Source organism: Erpetoichthys calabaricus, chromosome 14 (genome assembly GCF_900747795.2).
Source record: "Erpetoichthys calabaricus chromosome 14, fErpCal1.3, whole genome shotgun sequence".
Lineage (NCBI taxonomy): Eukaryota > Metazoa > Chordata > Cladistia > Polypteriformes > Polypteridae > Erpetoichthys > Erpetoichthys calabaricus.
Genome location: NC_041407.2, coordinates 8156190 through 8182500, shown reverse-complemented (window position 1 = coordinate 8182500; position 26311 = coordinate 8156190). Strand labels below are relative to the sequence as shown.

At 41.1% G+C, this 26311-nt stretch overlaps 1 protein-coding gene and 1 long non-coding RNA gene across 10 annotated transcripts in view; one reads left to right on the top strand and one right to left on the bottom strand.

The window, feature by feature from the left end:
* Positions 1-13622, top strand: part of LOC127530179 (uncharacterized) — a 34757-nt gene extending 21135 nt beyond the window's left edge. Inside the window, exons 3-4 of the long non-coding RNA XR_007936707.1 lie at positions 10069-10180; positions 13352-13622. This is a non-coding gene — a long non-coding RNA (uncharacterized LOC127530179). The remainder of the gene's footprint in view (positions 1-10068; positions 10181-13351) is intronic.
* The window catches only part of rbfox3a (RNA binding fox-1 homolog 3a), a 1290878-nt gene that overhangs the window by 43507 nt on the left and 1221060 nt on the right, over positions 1-26311 (bottom strand). For 8 of the 9 annotated variants that reach the window (XM_051936516.1, XM_051936518.1, XM_051936520.1 and 5 more), the window contains 3 exons: positions 22421-22513; positions 21052-21112; positions 12592-12645 (listed from right to left, as the gene is read on the bottom strand). In XM_051936516.1, the coding sequence (XP_051792476.1) occupies positions 12592-12645; positions 21052-21112; positions 22421-22513 (208 nt within the window). The remainder of the gene's footprint in view (positions 1-12591; positions 12646-21051; positions 21113-22420; positions 22514-26311) is intronic. The other variant, XM_051936515.1, reaches the window with a different exon arrangement.

Sequence of the window (26311 nt, the reverse complement as noted above, 5' to 3'; positions counted from 1 at the left end):
AGCAACACTCATAACAATGACAACACAATTACATTGACAATCATGTTACGTTATTTTTAAAATGTTTCCTTTTCTTTTTCATAACCTCTTTAACACACTACTTCTCCGCTGCGAAGTGCGGGTATTGTGCTAGTAAGGAATAAATCACCAAAAACGGTATCACTATTGAAGTCTTATGAACAGCACATCTCGAAAAATACATCGAAATTGGAGCAATAAATTATGCACACGTTTAAGTTACCATAGATTTCCGACATGAATTTCAAGGAAAAACCGAAGAAGCGTCGAAAAATTTGAAAAAAATACGTTTAAAAATACCGTCTTGGTGACGTAAAATAAAGGCAATAACGAGCCAAATCAAGAGAACGCCAATGATAATTTCCCAATACTGCCCCTTCTTGGCCTCTGATTTATCGCCAAAAATTACGCCAAATCGCCAATTAACCAGAATTGACACACATGATTTTGTCGTGTGTCCCGGCTCATATAAAATAGTGGGATGGGGAGGGAGATATTGTCCGTTCGCTGGTAGAACGATCCTAAAGTAAACTTGTTTACTTTATGGTCGGTTCTAGAGCGGACAATACCTACCCACCCCACTGTCTAAAACATTTCGCGCCGACTATATTATTATGATGTTCGGGTTAAAAATATCATCTTGTTACACAGAACGACTTGGGGCGATGATATATTTGTGGCAGGGATGAGACGAGGAGTCACAGGACCGATTGTTTATTTACTTGAGCACCAGCACAGTTCAAAAGAAACGAGACAGAACACCCCCTCCCCCCACACAATAATACTAAATCATTAGAACATCACATCGTTCACCTGCAATTTGCTGCAATTAAGGATTGTTAAAGCCCATGTAAATTATTTGACGTTATTTTATGTAGCAAAAAGGCACATTAATACAAAACCGGCAATTTTTTGTCACCCCCCTCAGAGCTGGTACCCGGTGCGGGCCGCACCCACCTTCTACGCCACTGGATACAAGTGCACAGACCCTCTGCTATAACACTTACGTTCAGGTGCATTTCATTTTGTTGTTCATCACTGAGATGTTTCTACACCTTGATCGGACTGAATAGGAAAGATACACATGCCTGTCTGTGCAATACCAAGCCAGAAAGTCAAAGTAACAGCTTACAGAGCTTGGAGACAGTATTGTGTCGAGGCACAGGTCTGGGGAAAGCTACAAAAATTCTTTCAGCATTTAGGTTCCCAAGAGTGCAGTGGCCCCCATAATTCTTAAGTAGAATACCTTTGGATCAACCACAACTCTTCCTAGTGCTGGCTGACCCACCAAACTGAGCAATCATGAGAAAAAAAGACGTGACCAAAAACCCAATGGTCTCTCTGGCTGAGCTCCAAGCAATCTGTGTGAAGATGGGAGAAACTTCTAGAAGGACAACCATCACTGCAAAACTCCATCGATCTGGGCCTTATGACAGAGTGGCCAGACAGAAGCCTCTCCTCAGTAAGAGACAAATGGAAGTCTGCTTAGAGCTTGCAAAAAGGTACGTAAAGGACTCTGACTGTGAAAATTCAAGCCATACCTGGAAGAAACCAGGCACTGTGGATCACCTGTGCAATGCCATTTCAGCAGTGAAGCATAGTGGTGGCAGCATCAGGGACTAGGAGACTAGTCCGGGTCGAGGGAAAGCTGAATGGAGCAAAGTACAGAGATAGCCTTAATAAAAACCTGCACCAGAGCACTCTGGAACTCAGACCGGGCAGAAGGTTCACCTTGCAGCAGGACACAAAACAAAGGCAACACAGGAGTAACTTAGGGACAACTCTGGGAATGCCCTTGCGTGGCCCAGTAAGAGCTCGGACCTGAACCCAAGCAAACATTTCTGGAGAGACCTGACAATAGCTGTCCACTGATGGTCTCCATCCAACCTGACAGACTAAGAGGATCTGATGAGAAGAATAATAGAAAACTCCCAAATCCAGATGTGTGAAGCTTGTCACGTCAGACCCAAGAAGACTCCAGGCTGTCATCTGTGTCAAAGGTGCTTCAACAAAGGAATGAGGAAAGGGTCTTAATACTTGTGTCATTGGGGTATTACGGTTTTTTATTCTTAAAAACTTTTCAAAAATGTCGCTTTGTCATTCTAGGGTATTGAATATTGCTTGATGAGGGGAAAAACGGAATTTAAATGATTTTAGCGTAAGGCTTCAACATGACAAAATGTGACAAAGGTGAAGGGTTCGAAGACTTTTGGAATCCACTGTACTGTGTATCTCTCTTTCCTTATATAATGCCATCTGTTCCAAATGATGTGCACGTTTAGTTAACCAGTGACTCCAAATTAGCTAATTGTGACGTATGATTATGAGTGTGCGTGTGTGCCTCCAATAACACACTGGCACCCGGCTTTAAGGTTGCTCGTTCAATTCCCAGTTCTGCCTCACAGTGTTTAACTATTTAAAAAAAAATTACAGTATATATATCAATATAGCAATAAGATGCTGCAGATGTTCTACCAGACGGTTGTGTCGAGTGCCCTCTTCTACGCGGTGGTGTGCTGGGGAGGCAGCATTAAGAAGAAAGACGCCTCACGCCTGGACAAACTGGTGAGGAAGGCAGGCTCTATTGTAGGCACGGAGCTGGACAGTCTGATATCCGTGGCAGAGCGACGGGCGCTCAGCAGACTGCTGTCAATCATGGAGAATCCACTGCATCCACTGAACAGGATCACCTCCAGACAGAGGAGCAGCTTCAGCGACAGATTGCTGTCACCGTCCTGCTCCACTGACAGACTGAGGAGATCGTTCCTCCACCACACTATGCGACTCTTCAATTCCACCCGGGGGGTAAACGTTAACATTATATAAAGTTATTGTCTGTTTTTACCTGCATTTTTATTACGCTTTAATTTAATATTGTTTTTTGTATCAGTATGCTGCTGCTAGAGTATGTGAATTTCCCCTTGGGATTAATAAAGTATCTATCTATCTATCTAGAAACCTCTGCGACTTATTCTGGTATCGTAAGCGGCCTCGAACAAAGGTGTCAGTGAGATGTAACATAATTGTACTTCCCAGAAGATAGAGATGTGTTCCTGTTGGCCTAGGACATCAGACCATTGACTGTACCTGTTATGAGTGACTATGGGACACCCCACACTTGTAGGTTTTTTATATTTCTGCAGTAATATTAGTTTTTTTCTTCTCTGTTGGCCTTAATTAATCTTTTATGTTATTGAGACTTAACAATATTTACATTCATAAATGTAACAATTGTAAAGTTTTGGTATGTTCTTGTCACCATAATATATTTGTGGAACTGTGTGAGCACTTTGAGTACTTCTGTACTCCGTGAAGAGCACTTTATGTGAATTACATGCATCTTGTTTAAATACTGCTTGTTTCTCTACCCTTGCTTTTGGCTCACAGAGGTTTATAAACAAAGCCATTCACTTCAATCATTGTTTAATATAGTGCCTTTCCAAAAGAGCTTGGCAAAGGTCTTTATTTGATCTATGCCTGTTTTTTTATAGTGCCTTTCAATACAGGGGCCTACAAAGTAATTCACTTTCACATTAGTCCTCCTTGCCTTTCATCAAGACTTGAAGATCCCCACAAGCCGTGACTGACAGCATATCGTACAGATGCTCTCATATATTATTCTCTATGTAATCTACAGAAGTCAGACTTTGTGTGGAGTCGGCCCTGCATGAGCTGATAGGCAGACACTCATCCACCACAGTTAGTCAGAAATGAACAAAGGAAACTGTGAGCAACAGCGACATAAGGATCGGCTCCCAGGTGTCGGTGTCATTGATGACATAGTTTTGAGGTTGCTTCCTTCTAGCCTGCGGGGAACATTCAATTCCTCCACTGCATAACTTGGTCTGCTGAGGCTTTCTTCCTGCCATCCGCTGCAGCCTGAGACTCAGTAGCAGGTTCATCAAGTGAAAGATTTGATTTGTGAAGCATGACGGTTACGCACATCCCATCAGACTCTTGGGCAGCCAGTAGGCTCGCTTTCTGACATGGAGTTGATGCCAGAGGTGTCATACTGGACCCAAAGTTTGATTACGGCTCATTATCGCCCCTATCTGATGATCTGCAAAGATGCAGTCTCTTACTGCCATTTCAGGTCTGATACATGCCAATACTAAAGAAAGCAGGAGACATTCAATAAAAGAGAAGGCGGGAGAAAGGAGTAGGAAAAAAAAAAAAGAAGCAAAATAAAATAAAAGCAGACCAGTTTTTCCTAGAAGAGGTTAAAAGCAGGCAGCCTCCCGGCCTCATCTGTCATCCCCTGAATGGGATTTGAGGACAATAAACCTGTAGCACCAGGATGAATGGAGACGGAGTGTGCTGTCACCACACCACGATTTATGGCGCCCAATTTCGCTGATCTCCCACACAGAAACAGGGACTGATAAACAGTGATTAATCGCCTTTACATCCCGTTTTATTCCTACCCAAAGTATATTAAATTCCAGCCATAATTATTCCAGAATAAATCCGTGGACAAGCCACCAAGGAATTGGGGGCCGGAAACAGGAACCTTTATTATTAGTCTCTCTTTCCCTTACCCCCAGTATAGATACTGTATATAGGTGTATATATTTCACTCTGTAGCCGCCTCTCTCTCTTTCTTTCTCTGGGGACTGGAGAAACATATGGCGCCGTTTAGGCTTGGCAAACTTTAGCGCCGTGTTAAGGCAACTTGAAAGATTAGTGTCCAATAAATCATAGAGCCGAGCTCTTGAGGCAGCAAGCTGAAGTGCCGGACTGCATTAGGCCTGATTTGATGCAACGGCGGAAAATGTGTATGCGTACGTGAGGAGGTGGTTTTGGGGGGGTGGTCAAATAAAAATGATAAATGAGTGCTTTCTGTCACACTCGATTATTTAGAGGTTCGCAGTAAAGCTGTCCCGGCCTGAGCAGATTTTAGTCTAATGAGCAGAAAGGAAAGCAGTTAAAGTGCAGAGATGTGCTCAGCACTCCTTCAAATGAAATCAGCCCGTTTGTGACTGATTAAAGACATGCAGGGCTCTCTGCATGGATCTTGGGATTTAAAAAAAAAAAAAAGTAAAATGACAGACCCCAAGAACTTGTTTGTAAAGTGGTTCACACCATACAGAGGAATGGCCAGAACTGGCTTGAGTTAGAGAGCTGGGTCGTGGACAACCTTTAAAACTTTGCACAACAACCCTTGAGGCCTTTGCTGGCTTTTGCCTTCCCACCAATACCTGCCACCTTTCTCTACTTGGTCTCCATCCGTGAAGCACACCAGGCACTGGTATGCCTTGTAAAATCTCAGCACCTTCCTTGCACCTGCACACGTGACAGAATGCATGTGGTAGAAGAAGACACTACTTTTGCAATGCCCTGCACAGGTTGTTCATTTAAAGTCAAGATTCAGCACAGACTGGAGATAACTTCTGAAACCACTGGTATTGTCATCACAACAAAACTGCAGTAGTAGTAGGAAACCCACCCTGTACCAACCCAGGGAACATTAGTGTGAGCAACTACTCATTTTCTTTTGCTAACCACAAATAGAGTTATGAATGTGATGAAGTATAAAAGGCGCTCTCTCTCTCTCTCTCTCTCTCTCTATATATATATATATATATATATATATATATATATATATATATATATAGGAAAATCTGTCGAGTTTTATTTCAATCAGACATAAAGTAATATCAGCAGGCCCATCCAGTAGCTGCAGGGGCAGCGTAAACCCAGTCTAGTGTTCTGTGTTGTAACTGAGGAGGAGGGCTACTGAGAAGGTGTTAATGGCTCTACATACTGTATAATAAACACAAATGACAAGACGGTAGCAGATTCAGCCACCAGGGATCGCTCGAAGCACAGGTTACGTTCTCTTGTATAATTCACATAAACAGTTTTCAGAAGATATTAGATACTATATAATGTTCAAAATAGAATGACCGATTCCACTACAGCCATAGCGTTAGTGGTGAATTAACAATCCAACCACTGGGGGCACTATAAGCAAAGCTACTTTCTATGTTGTATTTCAATGGTGTCGAGATGTTCCTAAAAGTACTAAAGAGAAGCTCAGTCCTGGGCCCGCTGTCCCTGCAGGTTTTGTTCTCACCAGTTTCATAATCATTCAGCCATTTTACTTTTAACTAATCTCAGTATTTACTTAGATGGTCTTTTTTTCTTTCTCTTATTCTGCATTTAGAAAAGAGCAGTACACATACCATTTATAAGAAATTGAGAAATATTTGTATTTTTGCAGTAGTTTAACGTTCTTATATATCTTTTATTATTTCCCTATTAGTTTTCCTTTTTTTCTGGAGTTTTCTCCCTTGATTATATCCTATTAATGACAATTTTCAATGAATAAAGTGACACAAAATGATGAAAGGCCCGACACCAGAAATTTAAAAAGTAGGTTTGCTAAAAGTATTTATATGTAATAAACATTTAGGCCTGTTACATGGAGATTATGTACTGTTTTTTTTTTGTTGTTTGTTTTGATTGTACAATTTTCATTATCCTGATTATCTTGGAGGAGCTGGCAGGGATTTGGAGGAAGTGGTGGAGAAAAGTGCTGTCTGAGCATTTCTGTTGTCCCAGCAACTTGAACCAGATGAGCAGTAGAAGATGGATAAGTGGAGCGCCGTCATTATGATGTTCATTCTGCTTTTACAGGTGTTCTGATTATTTAAGAGGTTATTTCCTAATGGTCGAGCTAGTGGGTCTGGCACTGAAGTAACTACAGCTGTTCAGCATTCAGTGTCGATTGCCCAGGTGTCTTCTCCTGTCACAATTAAATGTCATTAGTAAGAAAATGACAAAAGAGAACTTAAAACTACGGTAAAAATTCAGATGTTTCTAAATTTATTATGAACATAAATCTCGCACTACTGCTCTCTTCTAAATGATAAATACGAGAAGCAAAAAAAGTCAATTAAACAATGAAATCAATTCAAGATAAAATGATTAATGTTGTTCGCTGCCACAGGGGTCCCTCAGGACAGAGACTGGAAGCCTGTGCTATAAAATGGTCCGATTTCTCAACCGACTTGCCACGTGTTCCAAAAACAAGGGGACACTGTACACGCAGGTTAGTTTTCTCTTTTTGAACTCGCATCAGGGGTTTTGGGAAAGTGTTAAAAGACAGCAGTTTAAAATAGAACAGCTGATTGTGCCAGATTTGTATTCCAGCCACTGGGGGACCCTCTACATGCAGTTTCTTCTCCTACTGTATATACCTAACATGAGTGGGGCTCAAAAGGTGCCTGACGTGCTACATACTGTTCAAAACAGAATGGCTGACTGCAGTAAAGGTATGACAGTAGTGTCGGAGGAGGCAGTGTCAGCACAGTATCGTTGTTTTTCTATCATTCTGTGACTCTGCCGGCCACCCACCCACCTACCAGCACCATGTGTCACTTTGCCAGTCAGTGGCCACTTAGATCTTTGCACTGCTGCATGTTCATGTTTCTATTGTAGAATATGAGATTGTTTTCATACAGCTCAGCCAGAGGTTTTGCATGGAAGTGCCACCTTTAGATTCCCAACATGCCTCTGCCAATTAGCATGGTAAAGTAAATCGACTTTAACATGAGAACTGGCTACACTCCAGACTCTGTAAGCAGTAGATGGTTCACTGAGCCAGATTCCTGTAAATAAGTCTAACGAGATTGTATTTCTTTTCATTAAAGGCTACATTTTCTCTGGCTATGTCTTTGCTAAAAGGCACTTAGTTGCTTCTCTCATCCTGTCTTTCACTGATGGAGAGAAGGAAAAAAAAAAAAAAAAACCTTGCTTGGGATCACCGACGAGATTATCATTCATGAAGCCCATTGTTTGGCTGTACAGCCAATCACAAGCAGAGTGATCCTGCCAAAAAGCTCTTAAGAGTAAAGGCTTACAGGTCTTCATGACGCCCCAGCTCAGAAGTGCGATTTTCAGATCCAATGCTGCTCTTTACAGATTTGTATTTTATTAATGCTTTTAGTGCATCTGTGTTAAAGTCGTCATTCAGGGCTATGTTCTTGTTGCAACTGCTGTGCGTCAGAGGGGCACTGTAGCGTTATTTAAAAAATACAAGTAAAATCAACTTTACGAGCTACCCCTTTGCAGTGTTTAATGTTGTAACATATAAATAAACGTGTAGTGTGTGAATGCTCGGCTGTCTAAGAGCTGTACCTCCCCAAACGCCCGCTTCTTCAGCTCAGCAGGCTCATGTGCTGTTGTGATGGAGGAAACATACCTATGAGACATGCCTGGCAACTTCTCCTTGGTTGTCTCAGTTGGACTCACAATGACAATCCGGAAAGCACTACACTGGCATCAGTAGTAGGTTAAACCTTTTTTGGTTTATTTGCTGTTCTGTTCTACATGAAGGACCAGTTTACAGGGCCTGTCTTGTGGCATAGCTTCCTGAGTATGGTGGAGGGCGAGTGTTGAGTCGCATTGTCTTCAGAACACGTCACTGCATTTGTTTTATGACTGGTTTGTGTTTTGTTCTTTAATCTTCAAATCTGATGTGATTTTATTTACTTTAAATCTCTGATGCCAGGTGCTTGCAAGAAGCCACTTCAGCACTAGTGTGGTTTAATGGACTGCAGTGTATGGACTAGAAGACCAACCTTGGTGAACCTGCCTACTTACCCTTTTAAAGTACATTTTCTGGTCTTTGGATGGCTTACAGTTGGCACATGCTTATTTTTTTTAGGGTTGTGTAGACAGTTCTCTGTACAAATGAACATCCAGAGTATTGTTAAAATGATTATCGTCCACATACAATTATGGATCCATGTATGCAGAAAGTATAAATTGACCCTCACAAGTGACAAGAAGATGACCACTGCAGGAGAAGGGTGTTTAGGCAGGCTCAGAGTGGCCGTACGTTTTCCTTTCTGTTTTGTTAATTATTTTTTGTTTCTCCCTTTGTTCATATACCCCATAAAAATAATTACATGTCTTATTATGTCATGATGAACGTGTCTTTTATGGTTGGCCTCATTTCAGGCCTTTATAAGTGTCATGTGTTGTTTTTTTTTTTAAAACAAATCTTTTACAGTACATCAGATGTTCCTGCATGGCACATTTCTTAAAGTGTGGTCCTCACTACCACTATAGAGCACTTCAGAAAGCTGTCAGAAGAAGCAGAGATGATCCCACACTCCTCCACTACTCAGCTGTTTATTGGAAGTAATTTATTCTGAGTAACTCGTGAAAGTTTAGCAATGACCTGGATGGGCCGACTTGCCTCCCGTGTGCTCCTTGACTAAACACACACGTCACATGATTTGTTTCCTCCCCCCCCCCCCCCCCCCCCCCACACTATCTAATTATATTGCAACGACAGGAAATTATTTTGAAGTATTTGCCGGGTCGGAGTCGGATGAAGTTGGATAACGTAGTCTGGGATTTCATTTTAGATGTGCTGCTCATAGGAAAGTGCTGTACCGCTGGTGTAGCGGCATTTAGGGCTCAAAAGAGGTATCGTCATTTACATCTGCTAATTCACCTGGCTATTATAAATCTCAAATAAATACCCACTTATTGCTTGTTAAGGTCAAAAAGTAGTCATTTACTGTTAACTTTTATTATGGCTGGTGTCTTAACTGACATAATTGTATTGATTTTTGCATTACGTGTCTGCAGATAGCCAGTTTAATTAAATTTGGTTTTAATTTCTTGCTGACCTTGAATGAGATTCAGACCATATCCGGGACACGACAGCAAGTGCACAAATGCAGTAAGAATGTGCAGCTGCTAGCGGTTACAACGCGTGTGTACACAGCTGGGATACATGTGTATTTTTTTTCCTCCTCTTGTATATTAGAAAATGCAATATACAGTTGGGACTGATGATACGGATACTCCTGCTGTTTATCTGGAAAAGTGAGAGGTCTCTATAGACCCCAGACTCTGTCCATTACTAATCAGTTAATTTTTTTTACTTAGTACTTTTACCCAAAGTGACATGCACATATCACAAGAGTACATAGAACAATTATCTCTGTCTTTGCCACTGTGGAAGGGATTGTGCTTTACAGTCCACTGAGGGTTACACTACGTGCACTTTGTCTGCTTTTTCCATTACAGGGTTTTGTGGAGGTGCAGCTCATCTCAGCAGCAGAAGGCACAAGGCAGGAGTCAACACTTGATGGGATGCCAGGCTATATATAACTACGCACATTTACGGAGAGAGCTAAAGGTACTGGTCACCAAATCAGTTTCATCAAACAGCATGTCACTGGAATGGGGATAGAAATTCACCAAACACAAAGACACCCAAGAACAGACGCAAGGTGTCCACTGCACCTGTGCAGGTTTATTATGGCAATGGCAGACCCTGAGCACGTCCTTATTTAGGACAAGGTGAAAATCTCTGTAGCAGCATTGCTGCCTGAAAACACAAGGGTCTCCTAGGTTTAGAGCTCAGGCTGGCTGCTGCAGGTGTAACCCGTGCTTGTTCTTCTCCTGCATGCTGTAGATGTGCAGGTTAGGTTGATTAGGGATGTAAACTATACCACATTTTGGGTATTATGTATAAGGCAGTATTGTAGCTTGTGTTTATAACATAAAAATGTATTTACTGTACGAAATCAACCTGTCAGCTTTCTTGGACCTCCTAAAACTGTCTGAAAGCAAAAGTGCTTCATCCCAAATTTTCCTCCAGACTGAAATGCACCTCGGTTGTGAAGTGACTTTGAACTATTGGGTGAAGTCACTGCTAACCAAACCCTGCAATCACGTCTGAGGTCAGGAAAGGCCCCAACATTACTACACAGTAAGCGGGAAAGAACTCCCTTTAGTAACCCTGCAGTTGTCCCTGGACTCCAGAAGTTTCACTTGCCCCTAAAATGTCATGTCTCTCTTCCCAGGCAGCAACGTAGCCTATAGAGTGGGACTATTTGTTGTTGCCTGGAAGTCTGGCTACTTCTTGTACTTCTTGCAATAGCCCCTTAGTACCATTCTCATCTCTTAGGGTGGAATTGGACATCAATTTGGTTGTCTGTCCTTTGGCAGCTTCTTCTGTGCCGTTTCTTCTGTTTTATCCCTGCAGGGTGTCCTACAACACCGTAGTGACAGTCATGTTTTCATAGTGTTATGGGGAGGAGGTCTCCTGCTGCTACATGCGCTGAGGGTATCTTGCAGGACATTCCTCTGCCTTGTACCATTTACTGCCTTGGCGCTATCTCTGTATGTTGATTCCTGTTATGCCTGCGTCTTCATGGGCTTTCTCAGGGTACTCCAGTTTTCTGTCATATGTCAAAGATAACCACGTTGGCTGATTCTAATTATACGATAAATTGGACATGTGTGTGTAGGTATGCTCTGTGATGTTAGCTGTCACAGCCTATCCTAGCAGCACTGAGTGCAAGGCAGGAACAAACTTTATACAGGATGCCAGTCCCTCTCAGGCACACTTACAAACACATATTCTCCTTCATACCAGGCTCATTTAAAGGAACAAACACTAACATTCACATCTCTGAAATATGGGAGGAAAAATATCCAGTGCATAGTCAATACATGTGGAAAATATAAAATCTATTAACTTTGTGTCTTGTGTGTATATTGTCTAGCACAGTGATGCTATGTGCCAATGACTGACATCCTATTGTATATTGATACTGTGAACGGGTAAGCTGTGTGTAATTCTAGCACTGTAAACACTTTCACAGTTTTTTTTACATGTACACGGTGTGTTTGTGCCTTTTTGTTTTGCTACTACAGTATAACCCTATTGATTATAAAAGTATGTATCTATAGATCTATCATATAGTGCCATTTAAATGTATCTGTCTGTCTCTCTATCTATACATACAGTATAAAGGAATCAAGTTCCTAGTTGAACACATAGATAATACTTGTTCCCAAGGAAAAATCTGTACAATTTGCAATAATCCTCTAGAATATTCCATTTGAAAGGAGCAAACAAGTCAACCTGACGCTGAAGTGATGCACTTGGTTGTGGCTTCATTTACATTTTTAGGTTCAAAGGTTATGCAACAGTGCTATGCTAAAGGTCAAGTATGAACACACCAATAGGTCAACATCAATTTGTTCTCAAATGATCGATGCTCAAAATCTTCACGAAGAACAAATCTTTTTTTTTCCTCTTGAAAAGAGCAGTGCTACGTCTCTGCATCTTTCATTTTGACATCTGTTTTCTGTTGTCACCTTGACAATGATGGCCTATTTATAGTAAATGATTAATTGAGAAAATCTGCTCCCAGCACTGTTGAGCCCAGGATTTCTAAGCTTTTACTAACTTGGATCAAAAAGCAGATGAGGAAACTCTGAAATATCACAAATATCCTAAAAATGTGAAAAGCTGGCTTTTGTTTCTCCAGTGTTAGTCTGCACTGGTTTTTAGATGATCCTGCATCTTTGTAGTTTTCTTACCATTTGTGATGTCTGCACAGGTAAGACGTATCATTTAGCCCACAGGGGCCTCGGAGCAAGTCTTTGGCAGGAAGGGTGAACTGATGCCAACTTCATTTGCCCCTAGACAAACCCCAGTTAAACTGTGCATATTATATGAATTCCTTAATTATTTAAGCCCCCAATTATATTGGACCCAAAGGCAGTTTCCAGAAGTGGGCAGCAACTTTTTACCTGCATAAAATTCAGGGCCATAAACAGCTCCCACCACAGGATTCAGCTTCCAACCTGCACAAAAGGGAGAAACAAAAACAGAGGACCGATATAAGATGAGGTGTTTAGGGACCTGCTGACTCCTGCACTTAAAGCTAAGAGGTAACTGACTGGGATCCAAGGTACATAAAACTAAAACATCTCAAACAAACCAACTTCAAATGTGGGAACCATGCAAGGTCATCGCAATTTCAGTACTTGGCACACTAGCCAACTGAAGCCATGTAACAAAGATATTTGAATTAGAATGTGTAAAAAACATAACATACTTTTATTATTCACATATGTGATTTCTGCATTTTGAATAATTCTTTTGTATGCCACAAATAAATAAAAGAAACACCTGTTTCAGCTTTGCACGTAAAGATCATGTATGACAGACAGTGAACGTATCTGTGCCATTTCTCATATGGATCGTACATAGTTAAAAAAATAAAAAAATGATTTTGTCAAAAACTAAATCGGTGACAAAGTGGAAATCCGACGTGTAGACTGACCCCCCCAAAAAACAAATAGCTTCCACTCATTGTATTAATTATGAAGCTTCAGACTTGGCACCATCTACTGGACCAACTGAAGTAATGAAGTGAGCCTCACTGGACCCTCGTGTGCCACTCGCTGGGCTAACTTGATAACTCGAACACTGAGGAGTAAAGAACTGTTGGAAGGCAACATGCTAAGTGGAACTAAGGGATTCATTTCTTATTTTCTTGCTTTTCAGTTTCTGTGTTACACATTAAGCAGACAGTTCTTTTGGCTCCCAATTTACGAAACCCCCTGAAGCTACTGGATTTTCTTCCTTTTTTACATTAAGGTAAGGACTTTCTTAAAGAAATCTCCATTTTATTAATGTAAATAGTTTAAAGGTGAGGGGGTGCATGCTTTACAGACAGATGGTGATCAGGTCTGCTGAACTATTTCATAAAGAGGCTGCTCACTTTTACTTTCTTAATATTTCAAACTAACCACGTGATGACTTTCACCTGTTTGCTCCTCTTCTCAAGTTGAATGGCCCTGCATAAAGTTTTACACTAGGCTTTTATTTTATGATGACTCTGATGAGGACGAACACCCACAGATGCCAGTGACCGAGCGTCAGGCTCCTTAGCAAAACAAAGTGAAATATTCAACCCTGTCTTTTAAGTTTTAATAGGCCACCGACATCAAATTAAGGATGAAACAAGTTTGCATTAAAAACTAGCACAGCCATTCAGCATTTACTAAATCCGTGAAGAACTAAAAATACATGAAGGCTTTGTTAGCACAGTTTACACGGAGGCCAAAGTGTTATGGCTTGAGTGGCCAGTATAATTAAGAGTTGAAACTGTCCCATAAATAAGAGCTTTGGTTGCAATGTACTTCAAGAACCTTCTAGATGGTTTCAGAATGCTCTTGAAGACAGCGCCAGGAACTTTTGGTGGTTAAGTGTTTTCCAGCCCACTTGGTTCTTTATTGTCCATAAGCAGAAGACCTTTGTGGTTTAGAAAATTTAGTTTTAGGTGACCTTTCTTGAGAGAGATGTTGAGATTAAGTTAGCCTAATTCCTTTGGGAGGGAAGTGCATCTTGAAGCACCCAAGGAAATATTCTGGGAATAGAATTATCGTGCAGGGATGACCATCCTCTTGAACATAAAGGAAGGCTGGAGCTTCTCACATAGCTCAAGAATAATGTGCATAAGCATGTGCAGTTTGCTTAATCCCACTAAACCACAGAGTAATCAAATGTACCATCTTCATTTCATATCGTCAGTACCATTCCAAGCAGTTCACAGCTGGTGCACACACAGGTTGAGTGGCAAGCGCAGGGTCACCACTGACCCCGAGTTCATGTGAAGGCAGCGGTGGACTAAACCCACAGCCTGGTGTTTTACTGTCCAAGTCCTCAGTCGACAGAGCACACTGCCTTTCAGTTCCAGTACGTGTATCGAGGTTCCGCTCCTCCTCAGCGGCCATGCACCTGACGTATAGGGAAGACCTGAATAAACTACTTGTATCTTGCAGATCTAGAGCTTCAATTCCTACTACTTGGCCGGCTGATCACACTTTCTAATGGAGCCAAATAAGAGTTTATCTGATGCAAGTTTAATTTATTTTAATTTCCCTGACTGTATGAGCCTCATTTGTGATTTAATCAATGGACTGAAGCTATCTAAATGGCTGTTGTGTGGCTGTTATGACAATTTTCCTAGGCTTCAGAAGAAGAAAATAAATTAATAAATAAGTATAAATCAGCTCAGCCAGTATTAGTTTATGAATTATGTATTAGTTTATTCTGCCTTCATTTTAAACCGATTAAAGTACATGCACTTCAACCAAAACTAAATGTTTAACAAAGATATCACACGGTGCATCTTCACAACATTTGTCTTGCATTCAAATTTATTTTTTAATGAATCACTTGAAAGACAGATTTGTAATCGACGTTGCTACTTTTTGATGATAATTACAAATTAAAGCGTGCCTTCATCCTTATATCATGATGATGTCAGTCCAACAGCCATCGGCGCCATTGTGGACAAGAGCTTGTCATTGTTTCAGTGCGGTGCGGTCACCTGGAGTCAGAGTGCAAGGTAAATAATTTGGCATGGAGCTTAGCGAGACCCTGCCTGTCTGCAGCGGCCCGTCACCCTGGATGTACAAACACCAGACAACAACGTCCCAGATGACCTCCAGGTTGTGCCCCCACTTAGAGTCATAAAAGGCAGTAGAATTCAGACTCTTTCCAGTTTGCTAACTGGGCAGCACAGAGGTGAAGGGTTTTAAGAGTACGAGTCTCGGCACCATCAGCACGCGACTGTTCTAAAGTCTGAATGGCCTTTTGTTTATTTTTAGTACAGTTTTTTTTTTTTGTTAAGTCAGAAACAGCCAAATTTGTCAGGAAACAAGACTGCAGTGTGAGATTTGCTCCAGTAGTCACACAAGTGGGTGCTAGGGTCGGCACATCCTCCTTTACTGAAGCAGGCATGACTAGTCAGAACGGGTGTGGATTTTTTAAATTTAGAGAACCACATTTGTGGTGACATTACAGCAACTGAAGCCCTTTTGCATTTCTGGGAATGTAAACACAAGTAAAAAGGGGCTTCGTGAAATCACTTGTTTATTTTATCACAGGACCAGTTTCTGAGGTTTGTATATCAGCCCTTACAGAGGGTCATCTTGCTAGAGTAGAAGACTAAGTTTTAAGTGGTGAAAATGACCTGAATCTGAGACCAATACACTTGGCATTTAAGACGTGGGCACCACTCACGGTCTGTATTGCATTTCTTTTTTACTACGTATACTGATCAGCCACAACATTAAAACCACCTGACTAAAATTGTGCAAGTCCCCATTGTGGCTCGTCCTCAAACCATGGACCCCACAAGACCTCTGAAGGTATCCTGTGGTATTGGGCACAGAGACTTTAGCAGCAGATCCTTCAAGTCCTGTAAGCTGCATGATGGTAATCCTTGTTTTTCCAACATATCTACATTTGCTCGTTTGGATTGAGGAATTTTGAGACTAAGTCAACACCTCTGTGTCCTGTTCCTCAAACCAAACCTGAGCAATTTTTGCAGTGCTGCAGGGTACATTACCCTGCTGAAAGAGGCCACTACCATCAGGGAATACTGTTGGCATGAGGGGGTGTATGAGGTCTGCAACAATCTTTAGGTAGGTGCTGCGAGTCAAAATAACATCCACATGAATGCCAGGACCCACCGTTTCAAGGCAGAGCATTTCTCAAAGTATTACAAAGCCTCCACCTGCTTGACTTCTTCCCATAGTGCATCCTGTTGCCATCTTCTTCCCCAAGTAAATGATGCCTATGCACCCGGTCGCCCACACGATGAAAAAGAAAATGTGACTCATCAGACCAGGTCACCACCTTTCATTGTTCCATGGTTCGATTCTGACATGCACGTGCCCATTGTAGGTGCTTTTGGTGGTAGACAGGGTTAAGCATGGACACTTTGCCTGCTCTATGGCTACACAGCAAGCTGTGATGCACTGTGGGTGTGCGCTCTGACACCTTTCTATCATGGCCAGCATTAAGTTTCTCAGCCATTTGTGCTACAGTTGCTCTTCTATGGGATCAGACCACATGAGGTAGCCTTCTCTCCCCGTGTGTACCAGTAAGCCATGGGCATCCAAGACCCTGTTGCCAGTTGTCCTGCTCTGGACCACTTTGGAACACCCCACAACACCTGCCATTTTGGAGATGCTCTGACCCAGTCATCTCGCTAGCTCAATCTGGCCCTTGTGAAACAGACTCCGATCCGTATGTCTTCCCATTTCTCCCACTTCCAACACTTCACCTTTAAGAACAGACCGTTAACTTACTGCCTACTATATCCCACCAGTCGACAGGTGCAACTGTAACAAGATAGTCAATGTGGCTCATTTCACCTGCTAGTGGTTGTAATGTTGTGGCTGACTGGTGTATACTGTGGATGAAATATAAAAACTACTTGAGTAAATTTTACACAAATCACTTTGAAAGGTCGGTAAAAATTCAGAGTTAAGAAATTTTTACGTTACTCATTCCACAAGCTATGCAGCAGCACAGCTCTCAAGCCGTCAGTCGTGCTTTACACTTGCTACCAGCCGGTTACTAAAAAAAAAATAATTTACACTTTGTTTTCACTTTCAACACTAGAACATTAAGCAGTTGTGACAAGAAGAGGCCATTCAGCCCAAGAAGATCACCCATCATATTCACCGAGATTATCCAAAATAACATCAGGTCAATATTTGAAGGTTCCTTAAAGTCCTGCTCTCCACCACACTTCTTGGTGATGTATTCCATGTGTCTGTGGTTCTGTGTGTGAAGAAAAGCTTTCTAAAATTTGTGCAAAATTGTACCCTTAACAGGTTTCCAAAGTGTGTGTGTAATATTCTTCTTCATCTAGAAAGTAAGTTCTTTATCACCCGCAAATTAAACACTGAAAGCATCAATGATACTAGGAATAAATAAATACCATTGAATGTAAAAAAAAATATATATATATATATATATATATATATGACATGTTAATGTAGTATGTAGTACTGTACCACATAGCTTGTGGTGGAGATGTCAATTTTGACTTCATCCATCTATTTGTATACAGTGATCGCTCGCTATATTGCGCTTCGCCTTTCGCGGCTTCACTCCTTCGCGGATTTTATATGTAAGCATATTTAAATATATATCGCGATTTTTTGCTGGTTCGCGGATTTCTGCGGAGAATGGGTCTTTTAATTTCTGGTACATGCTTCCTCAGTTGGTTTGCCCAGTTGATTTCATACAAGGGACGCTATTGGCAGATGGCTGAGAAGCTAGATTGCTTACTTTCTCTCTCTCTCTCTTGCGCTGACTTTCTCTGATCCTGATGTAGGGGGTGTGAGCAGGGGGGCTGTTCGCACACCTAGACGATACGGACGCTCGTCTAAAAATGCTGAAAGATTATCTTCACGTTGCTACCTTCTGTGTGCAGCTGCTTCCTGAAACGACATGCTGCACGGAGCTTCGCATACTTAAAAGCTCAAAGGGCACGTATTGATTTTTGACTTTGTTTCTCTCTGTCTCTCTCTCTCTCTGCTCCTGACAGAGGGGGTGTGAGCTGCCACCTTCAACAGCTTTGTACCGGCGGTGCTTCGCATACTTAAAAGCCAAACAGCCCTATTGATTTGTTTGCTTTCCTCTCTGTTTCCTTTGAAGAGGAAGATATGTTTGCATTCTTTTAATTGTGAGACAGAACTGTCATCTCTGTCTTGTCATGGAGCACAGTTTAAACTTTTGAAAAAGAGACAAATGTTTGTTTGCAGTGTTTGAATAACGTTCCTGTCTCTCTACAACCTCCTGTGTTTCTGCGCAAATCTGTGACCCAAGCATGACATTCTAAAAATAACCATATAAACATATGGTTTCTACTTCGCGGATGGCTCTGGAACGCAACCCCCGCGATGGAGGAGGGATTACTGTATACATCTCTCTATTATATAAAAAAAATCCTGAGACGAGGAGAGACTTTTTGAGAGAGATACTTTCACATCCCATGAGACGAGACTTTGTGCCAAGAGATTTAACCAGGCCCGGGGCCGGAAATAAAAGACAAAGAGTAGATGACTAAGAAGAACATCGTAAAGAATTCAAAAACATTGGCGTGATACACATGCAGAGCAGGCTAGAGATAACGAAAGTACGAAAATTCGGCTGAGGGGCTGGCGAGCAACGCCCCCTAGTATGTGTGTATATATGTGTGTGTGTATATATAATATGACACACACACACGTGCTGTACATACACACAGACGTGTTTATATAATGTAAAAATTAAGAGAAATGCAACAATCTTGAAAACTTCTGGAGTGACGTCTTTGTGTTTGCATAGCAGAGTACTAGGACAGGAAATTTTTGTGGATGCCACACTTTTCATCCTTGACTTTAAATCATTTCAGGTGCTTACTTAGGACAAGTACAGTACAGTGTACAGTATAATGGATTGAAATCTGAACTTAACTTTAACAAGCTGTTTTGTGATCAAACACAGCTGAACTCACAACACTACTTCCAGTACTGGTTTCCACAATACATGCCACACTGTGCTGACTTGTTTCTGTTTAAATTTGTTTCTACACCTAAATAATGATTTAATGAATATCAGAGAATTAGGCTTTTTGAGTTGTCTTTGCACAGTTATGTCCAAAGGGGAATTAGTGCAGTAAGAAAGTCATCACTAGGCAATACAGAGCTGGTGGCATTGCCACAGGTAAATTATGTTGCACTCTTGTGGGAGGAGGACTTGGTATAAAAACAGTTCAGTTCCATTCAAGTTATTGTACAAGAGCTGGCTGGCTCACACACACACAAAATAACCCAGAAATAAATGAGTCCTCTCTCCGTCAGCTTGGCTTTTAGAAGTAGATTAGAGACGAGAGCCTACATGTCATCTGTGTGGAGTTCACCTGCTCTTCCACTGTGTGTGTCAGCTTCCCTTTCACATTCACAAAGACCTGCATGTTGTGATAATAGAGGACTATAAATTGGACTGCATAACCTTGAATTGGATAAAGCAGTATTTAAAAATGTTTTAATATGTTGTATTATTATGTATCTGTCATCAAATTAATTAACTATGCAATCATTTGTCTCTTAGTACTGTAATACTTCACTCCAGAATCACTCACCATGTTTCTCCTAATTATAAGTATTTATCATTCACTATGTTCTTGATTTATTTAAAGTCTCAACATTTTTCATAAAATTAACATAATATTTATTGATCATCCTACTAATTAGTAATTGTTTTTAGTTTTGATGCTCTATTAAAAGTCCCTCATTATTGTTATATGACATTTTGTAATATTTATTCATTAATTTTTCCAAACCCACTTTTTTTTCCCCCCCTATTACACAGCTGATGGGAGTTCGATTCTCTACTGTGTGAGAGCCATTCAACTGGCAGTACCAGGTTGGCACAGGGCAGGAATCAATTCTACAGCTTGCCTCCATGATGGAGACCAAGAGCGCACACACTGCCATTAGCAGGTGAGGATTAGGCATTTGGACCCCAAATAGGAGCTATGGTGGTATATTGTCCCTCAGAGGGTACAGGCAACTGGAATACTCTGTTAGCTGTTAGAAGACGTTTTAACCCAGTGTCCCTAGATCAAATCTAAGGCTGCCCCTGATCTGAAGGAATCAAGGACTTGGCCAGAAATGACCCCAATGTGGAATTTCAAGCCACCTCTGTGGCAGGGGATACTTTGAGTGTCGAGTCAAATGCTCCCCTGGCAGTAGGAGGAAAGGCTAAGGACTAGAGAGAGAGAAGGGGGATAAATGGAGTGTCTGTCGTGTAATCTTCAGTCAGAAATGTGTTCTTTTCCTGTTGATTTTTAGTAGAGGTCTCCACACAGGACCTGCCTGTGGACTTACTGTATATACCAAGTGACTCTTTAATACAAGCGAAGTATAAACATTGTATTTATGGAGTGATTGCTTTTTTGGTGGCTTTCAGGTGACATTGTAAGTAGAATGACTTTCCCCAATATTAAACCTGCTGCGTCTGTACAGCTATCACTCCCTGCTGGATGTAGAAAACATTCTAGTCCGTCATCTGTACTGCTAACGAGACCATCTTCAAGTCAGGGCCACCTCACTTCAGATACTGTCTTCCCAACCGTGTCTGACACACTCAGAGCCAACGTGATCATAACTGCCAGCTCAGATGTCGGGGTGTAAAGAAGGGTTACATTTTTCAAAAGCTGAATACCATTAATTGTTGATCTTTCATTAATTGGCTTAAGTGAAATACAAGTCAACAGACATTTTGCAAATTCAAGACAAGAACTAAAAAAAGAACCACAGTAAATTCAGTTTGGAACTGCAGAATGAATACACATTTATAAAAGAGGTAAGAAACGTTTATACATTAACACTTTATGAAAAGATATCTCATACCATTTGTGTAGGGATTCGCCACCTTCTTGTTTGTCATCACCCTTGCTGTTGCATTGTTCACCTGTTTTTGAGGATAAGTCAGAGACAATCAGTCTGATCAGTGCAAGTGGGAAACAAAACACTGCTAGCAAAACAGTTTTCCTAACATCTTTGAAATCTGACCAAGTTTTAATATGTAATCTACTGATTTAATTCCAAATCTTGCCGTTCTGGGGCTGTTTTCAGTGAGAAATGCTATAGTCCTTATTAACATGACAGTTATTGAAGTAACATACACAAGAGGACCGTGCAGTGGACTGGGGTTCCATCCAGGGATATGTCTCCTAGCCTGGGCCTGGTGTTGCCAGGACAGGCCTCGGTGCCAGTGACCCAGAACATTCTCAGTTCCCCCACTGCTGTTTGTTTTTTGCTTGTACAAATATCAAATAACTTCTTAATCTAAAATAATCAGGTGACTGGCCATGGTGTGTTGCCACCTGGGTTTGTGGGTGAACAGATGAAACCCGGAGGAGGCACTGATGCATCACGACGCATTACAGCAGGCTGCAGCACATGCTAATGGAAAGGAACGGTCACCAAGAAAGTAATGATCTCATGTAACAAGAGAACCCACAAGCTGTAATCTTTATTAGTGTATTTATCACTTTAAAGCGCCATAACTCGTCTGATTGCATAAATAATAGATTTTATTTTCTCAGTGGTTACTAGCTGGCTGCTTCTGGTGGAAAATAGTAGGCCTTGAACTTTAAAGTGACCTCATTTCTAAGAATGCAAAACCTACTTCTATGGAAGGTTAAAATAAAAACACTTTACAAGGCACAAAGGTGGACGTAATAAAACAGACCCCCTAATCCAAGCCTTGGTCTTTTCCCTGAAACATTTTGTGGTTTGGGGGGTAAACTTCAATAAAAGTGTCATCCATTGGCGCAGCCCCTCCTGAGTTATCTGCCTTAATCTGACCTGAAATACGGAATTGGGGAGTGAGGGGCTAGGTGAGATCGACAAGGGACACTTCTGAGGAGAGCATTTATCATCTTGAGCACAGCATGATAAAAACAATTAGATTCTCTTAATTCTGTATTTGTTTTAACAAAGCATACAAGTTGGAGTCTTGTGATGCATAATACAATAAAGCGTGCACAAAGTACAGTATATTTAAGGTGCAGTTTGATGAATGATAGTAACAGATACGGCATTACAAGTGAGTGGGGTCAGGGGGAAGGCTTGGATAGAAGTCAGTTGACAAAAACACAAACAAAAAGAGTGCAAAGGACAAAAGAAGCATAAAAGGGAATGTTGTTGAGGAATGTGGATATGGGGGGGACAGCAGCGTAAGGATTAGTGACCAAGGATGGAAAAGAAAAGGCACCTCTATTTTCCGTCCCTCAACGATTGTACCATTTAGTTTCTCCCGTGCGCGGTCTGCATCTGCACTTGTTTCAAAAGTTACAAAACCGAATCCCTGTGTACAACAGAAGCAGGGTGAGAAGAGAAGGAGAGAAAAAGAAAGAAGACAAAGGAGAAATAAGCACATGGCAAATAAACACAGATTGACTTTGAGCACACCGTCTAAAAGCTTTAGGAAAGAATCACTCAAAACAAACAAGGAAGTTCAAGATGGAGGCCAGAAAACAGACGCAAGCAGCATTACCATCGTTAGTGGAGCTGGCTAAACACTGGAGGTTCACTGGGCCACAAACAGATAATTAAGCAGTCAGTCAGCCTTTATTTAATATGGCACTATTCACAGAGAACTCCATGGAGAACTGCTTTAGAAAGCTCATCTTCTTCTCTGCACCTGCTGTGCATGTACTGCTTATAGATGTTGTTGGAGGGACAAATATAACGGCTGAAGAGTCCATTTTCAGTGTCAGTGAAGGAGCAGACAGAGACACTAAAACCAAGAGGAGAAAGTGGACGTTTCACAGGTCGATACCCAGCACCATTACTTAACTGATACAGTACAGCCTATACCACAGTAGGCCAGAATGTATGAGAAAACGTACTGGATGAAAATCATCAAGAGCTTAGTGAGAGAATCACACAGAGCTAACCTGCTTTTTATGAGCCCATTTACGCTATTAATACATGAACTATTAAGTGTCAGTTAATACTTGAGATCATAGGTGTTACTATACCTACAACATTATTATTATAGGTATCACATGATATTATTAATGTCTGCGGATTAGATTGTTAGACTAGACAAAGAGCCCGTTTCGACAACGTAAGATGAAACGGACACGAGTTTGTGTCAGCAGTGTATGAAGAACAAATGATAAGTAACGATGAAGTTGTTTTGTAATGATTATAGTCCGCTTTACTCATTACTGTACAGGCTTGTACTGTTAGTTGATGAATTTTCCAGGCCTATAGTATAATATTGAATGATGAATGTTCTAGTACAATATGGAATAGTAATAAGTATAAGCGCCACAAACCTGATATCGGTGTATTGAATGAATGTGTAATTAGGTCTGGAGCTGTAGTCGAAATCGCCTTTCAGGCCTCTAGAGCTTTAATCGAAGTCGCCTTTCTCTTTGAATTTTTGCGGCCGTAAATCCGCCGCCTGCTGCGATGTTGGGGTTGGATGTCGGTCTCGTAAGGTTTTTTGGGCAGCCGCGCAGGAGGCGACTGCGCATTCGGCTTTGGACGGACGTGAGTGAGTGAATTATGTATTAAGATTACATACAGTATACTTTATTAATCGCAATGGGAAACCTCACACTGAGCCCATATTCATTCTTAATGACAAAGTGCCTAGGAAATGGAGAATTACATAACCTAATATTGTCAAACTTGCTTAATCCAGTTGAGGGTTGTGGGGGGCTGAAGCCTATCCTGGCAGCACTGGACACAACACAGAAAAGCACACTGGCGGGACGGAGTGCCAGTCCATTACAGGGCACACCATACACACTCAAGTTACCAGTTAGACTGAGCCGACGTTACACGAGTCTAGAAATGAAGCATCACAATTTTATTTTTTTTACTTTCTTTTTCTTCATAAACTTTAGGTTAAGTATTGTGAAGCTGTCAACATTTTGACTTAATGTTTTCACCAGATGCACACATTTTAGACCCCCCACTCCAATACATGTCTGTTGATGCATCATCCAAATCTCAGGATGCAGGTTTGTAGGCACAAAACCTCAAAAAAATGAATATTGTAATCCAAACAAACAAAACAAATTAACACCAAACCTATAAACAGATATTATTCTGCTTATTTTTGTGCATAGTTGCACCCCAACAACCACATAATTGTGAAAGAAAGATATCATTTTTAAAGAAGATGTGCTCCATTCCCACAGAAAACACTGGCCGGCAATGTTCTGGGGGCAAAATCACAACTTTATGTAGAACTTGTCACGTGAAGGACACGCGTGCCACTGTGACAGTCAGGTGGCTCTCCATCGATTAGGGATTTGTTATCTCTTTACAACTGAGATGCTGGTTTATTACTTTTATGGTCATTCTGACAATGTTAGTTATTGAAATTTCAATAATGACATGTTATTTGTCTCTTTCTTTTTTTACTAGTTTATATGGTCACAATGGCCCGGTTATTATTACCTTTCACTATAAAATGGATTAATAATAAGACATTGTTTAACACTTGTATCTCTGTTTTGCATTTCTAGGATTATAATGACTCTTTTAATTAATAACATAAAATTGATGATTGGCCCGTAGTTTAGTATATGCAGATGTTTTGGGGATAATTAATAGCAGGCAATCATGACAATGTAAATTAAAATGCTGAGGCTATTGTCAAGTACTTAATTCACTCCTTCTATTCTTAAATTGTTAAGACCTTTAAAATAAAAGGACAAACTAAAAAGTACCAAAGTGAATTTGAATGATTTTTAGGTATGCCATTGGTAACACAGGACGTATTTTCAGATACATGAATGACCTGAATGCTCTGTCAACAATGGTCAATAAGGGAGCAACTTACTGAAGTTATTTCCTCGATATCCGCAGCGCTGTGGTCTTCAAAGCCCAGCAACCGATGCTTTATAGTTAATGGAGTAATGAAAAAAAGGGAGTGAGATTGCAATATATATCTCACTGAACATTTGGCTCGGTGATATTGCTATGAACACCATATCCTATAGCTGCTGTTTTGTGCGATTCTAACTCATAAATAAAGGCTATTTAATTTCTCCTCATAGATTTGTCACTGATGAGTGATGGGGAATGCTGAAGTAAACCAGATATCCCACCGCAAGCCATTAGATATGCTCCTTGTACGAGTATGTACGACAAGCCCCAGTCTCTTAGCTTATATACACTGCCTATGTATGGGATTATAATTGCTTTCAGAGATAATGCATGTGAGCGGTGCAGGGCTTCGTGATCTGGTATTCATATACGGGATCTCAAGTCTTATGTCTAGCATAAATAACACAGAAGTTGTCCTTGGGGGGAAAAAAAGATAAAAAATAAATTTAAAACTGAATTGAGAGCAAAATTAATCCTTTTGACATTTTGTGCTTCTGCGTTCCCCCTCCCTCTTTATTTTTTTTTTCTCATGCACAAATAATTAGCTTACACGAAAGGAAACGGGAGCCACCATTTTTCAAAGGAGACAAACATACTGAATGCAAATTGCAAAAGCTTCTTGGAAAATAGATTGTTTATTAATGGTCTGGTAGGTTCATTATATAGCAAGCAGGACGCAGAGAAAGCATCATGGGTAATGGCTTTATGGGGCACAAAGAATAAAAGCATATCCTCATCTCAAAAGCTGTTTTACTGGTGCTTAATCTTCTGTCCACCAGACCAATAGCTGAGCAGGTTCAAAGTGACACAATGGCACTTGTCGCAGTGGTGGCTAAGCCTGAATCTAGGGGCTCGCAATCAGAAGATGCTTTGTGGGCCATTAGTCAGAGGGCAGCTCACCTGTGTACAGCGGAGAGTGTTCTGTATAGGAGGAACCACTGGCATCGAGAAACACGAGGCCTGGGACAGGTTTTAGAGAGGTACCAACAGGACAAAGATGGCAGGGGTGGGCAAAGTCATTCCTGGAGGGCCGCAGGTTTTTATTCCAACCCAGTTGCTTAATTAGAAGCCCTTATTGCTCAAGTGACACTTCTGTTTCACTTTCGTTGTCTCGCTCGTTAAGATTTTGAGCCCTCATTGCTCATTTTAGTCTTAAACAGCCGAATTCTCGGTTTTCAATGGCTCCTTACTGGCAAAACATGCAAATGACAAAAGAAACCAGCATTTCTCCATTTAGCTTGTTACCATTTAC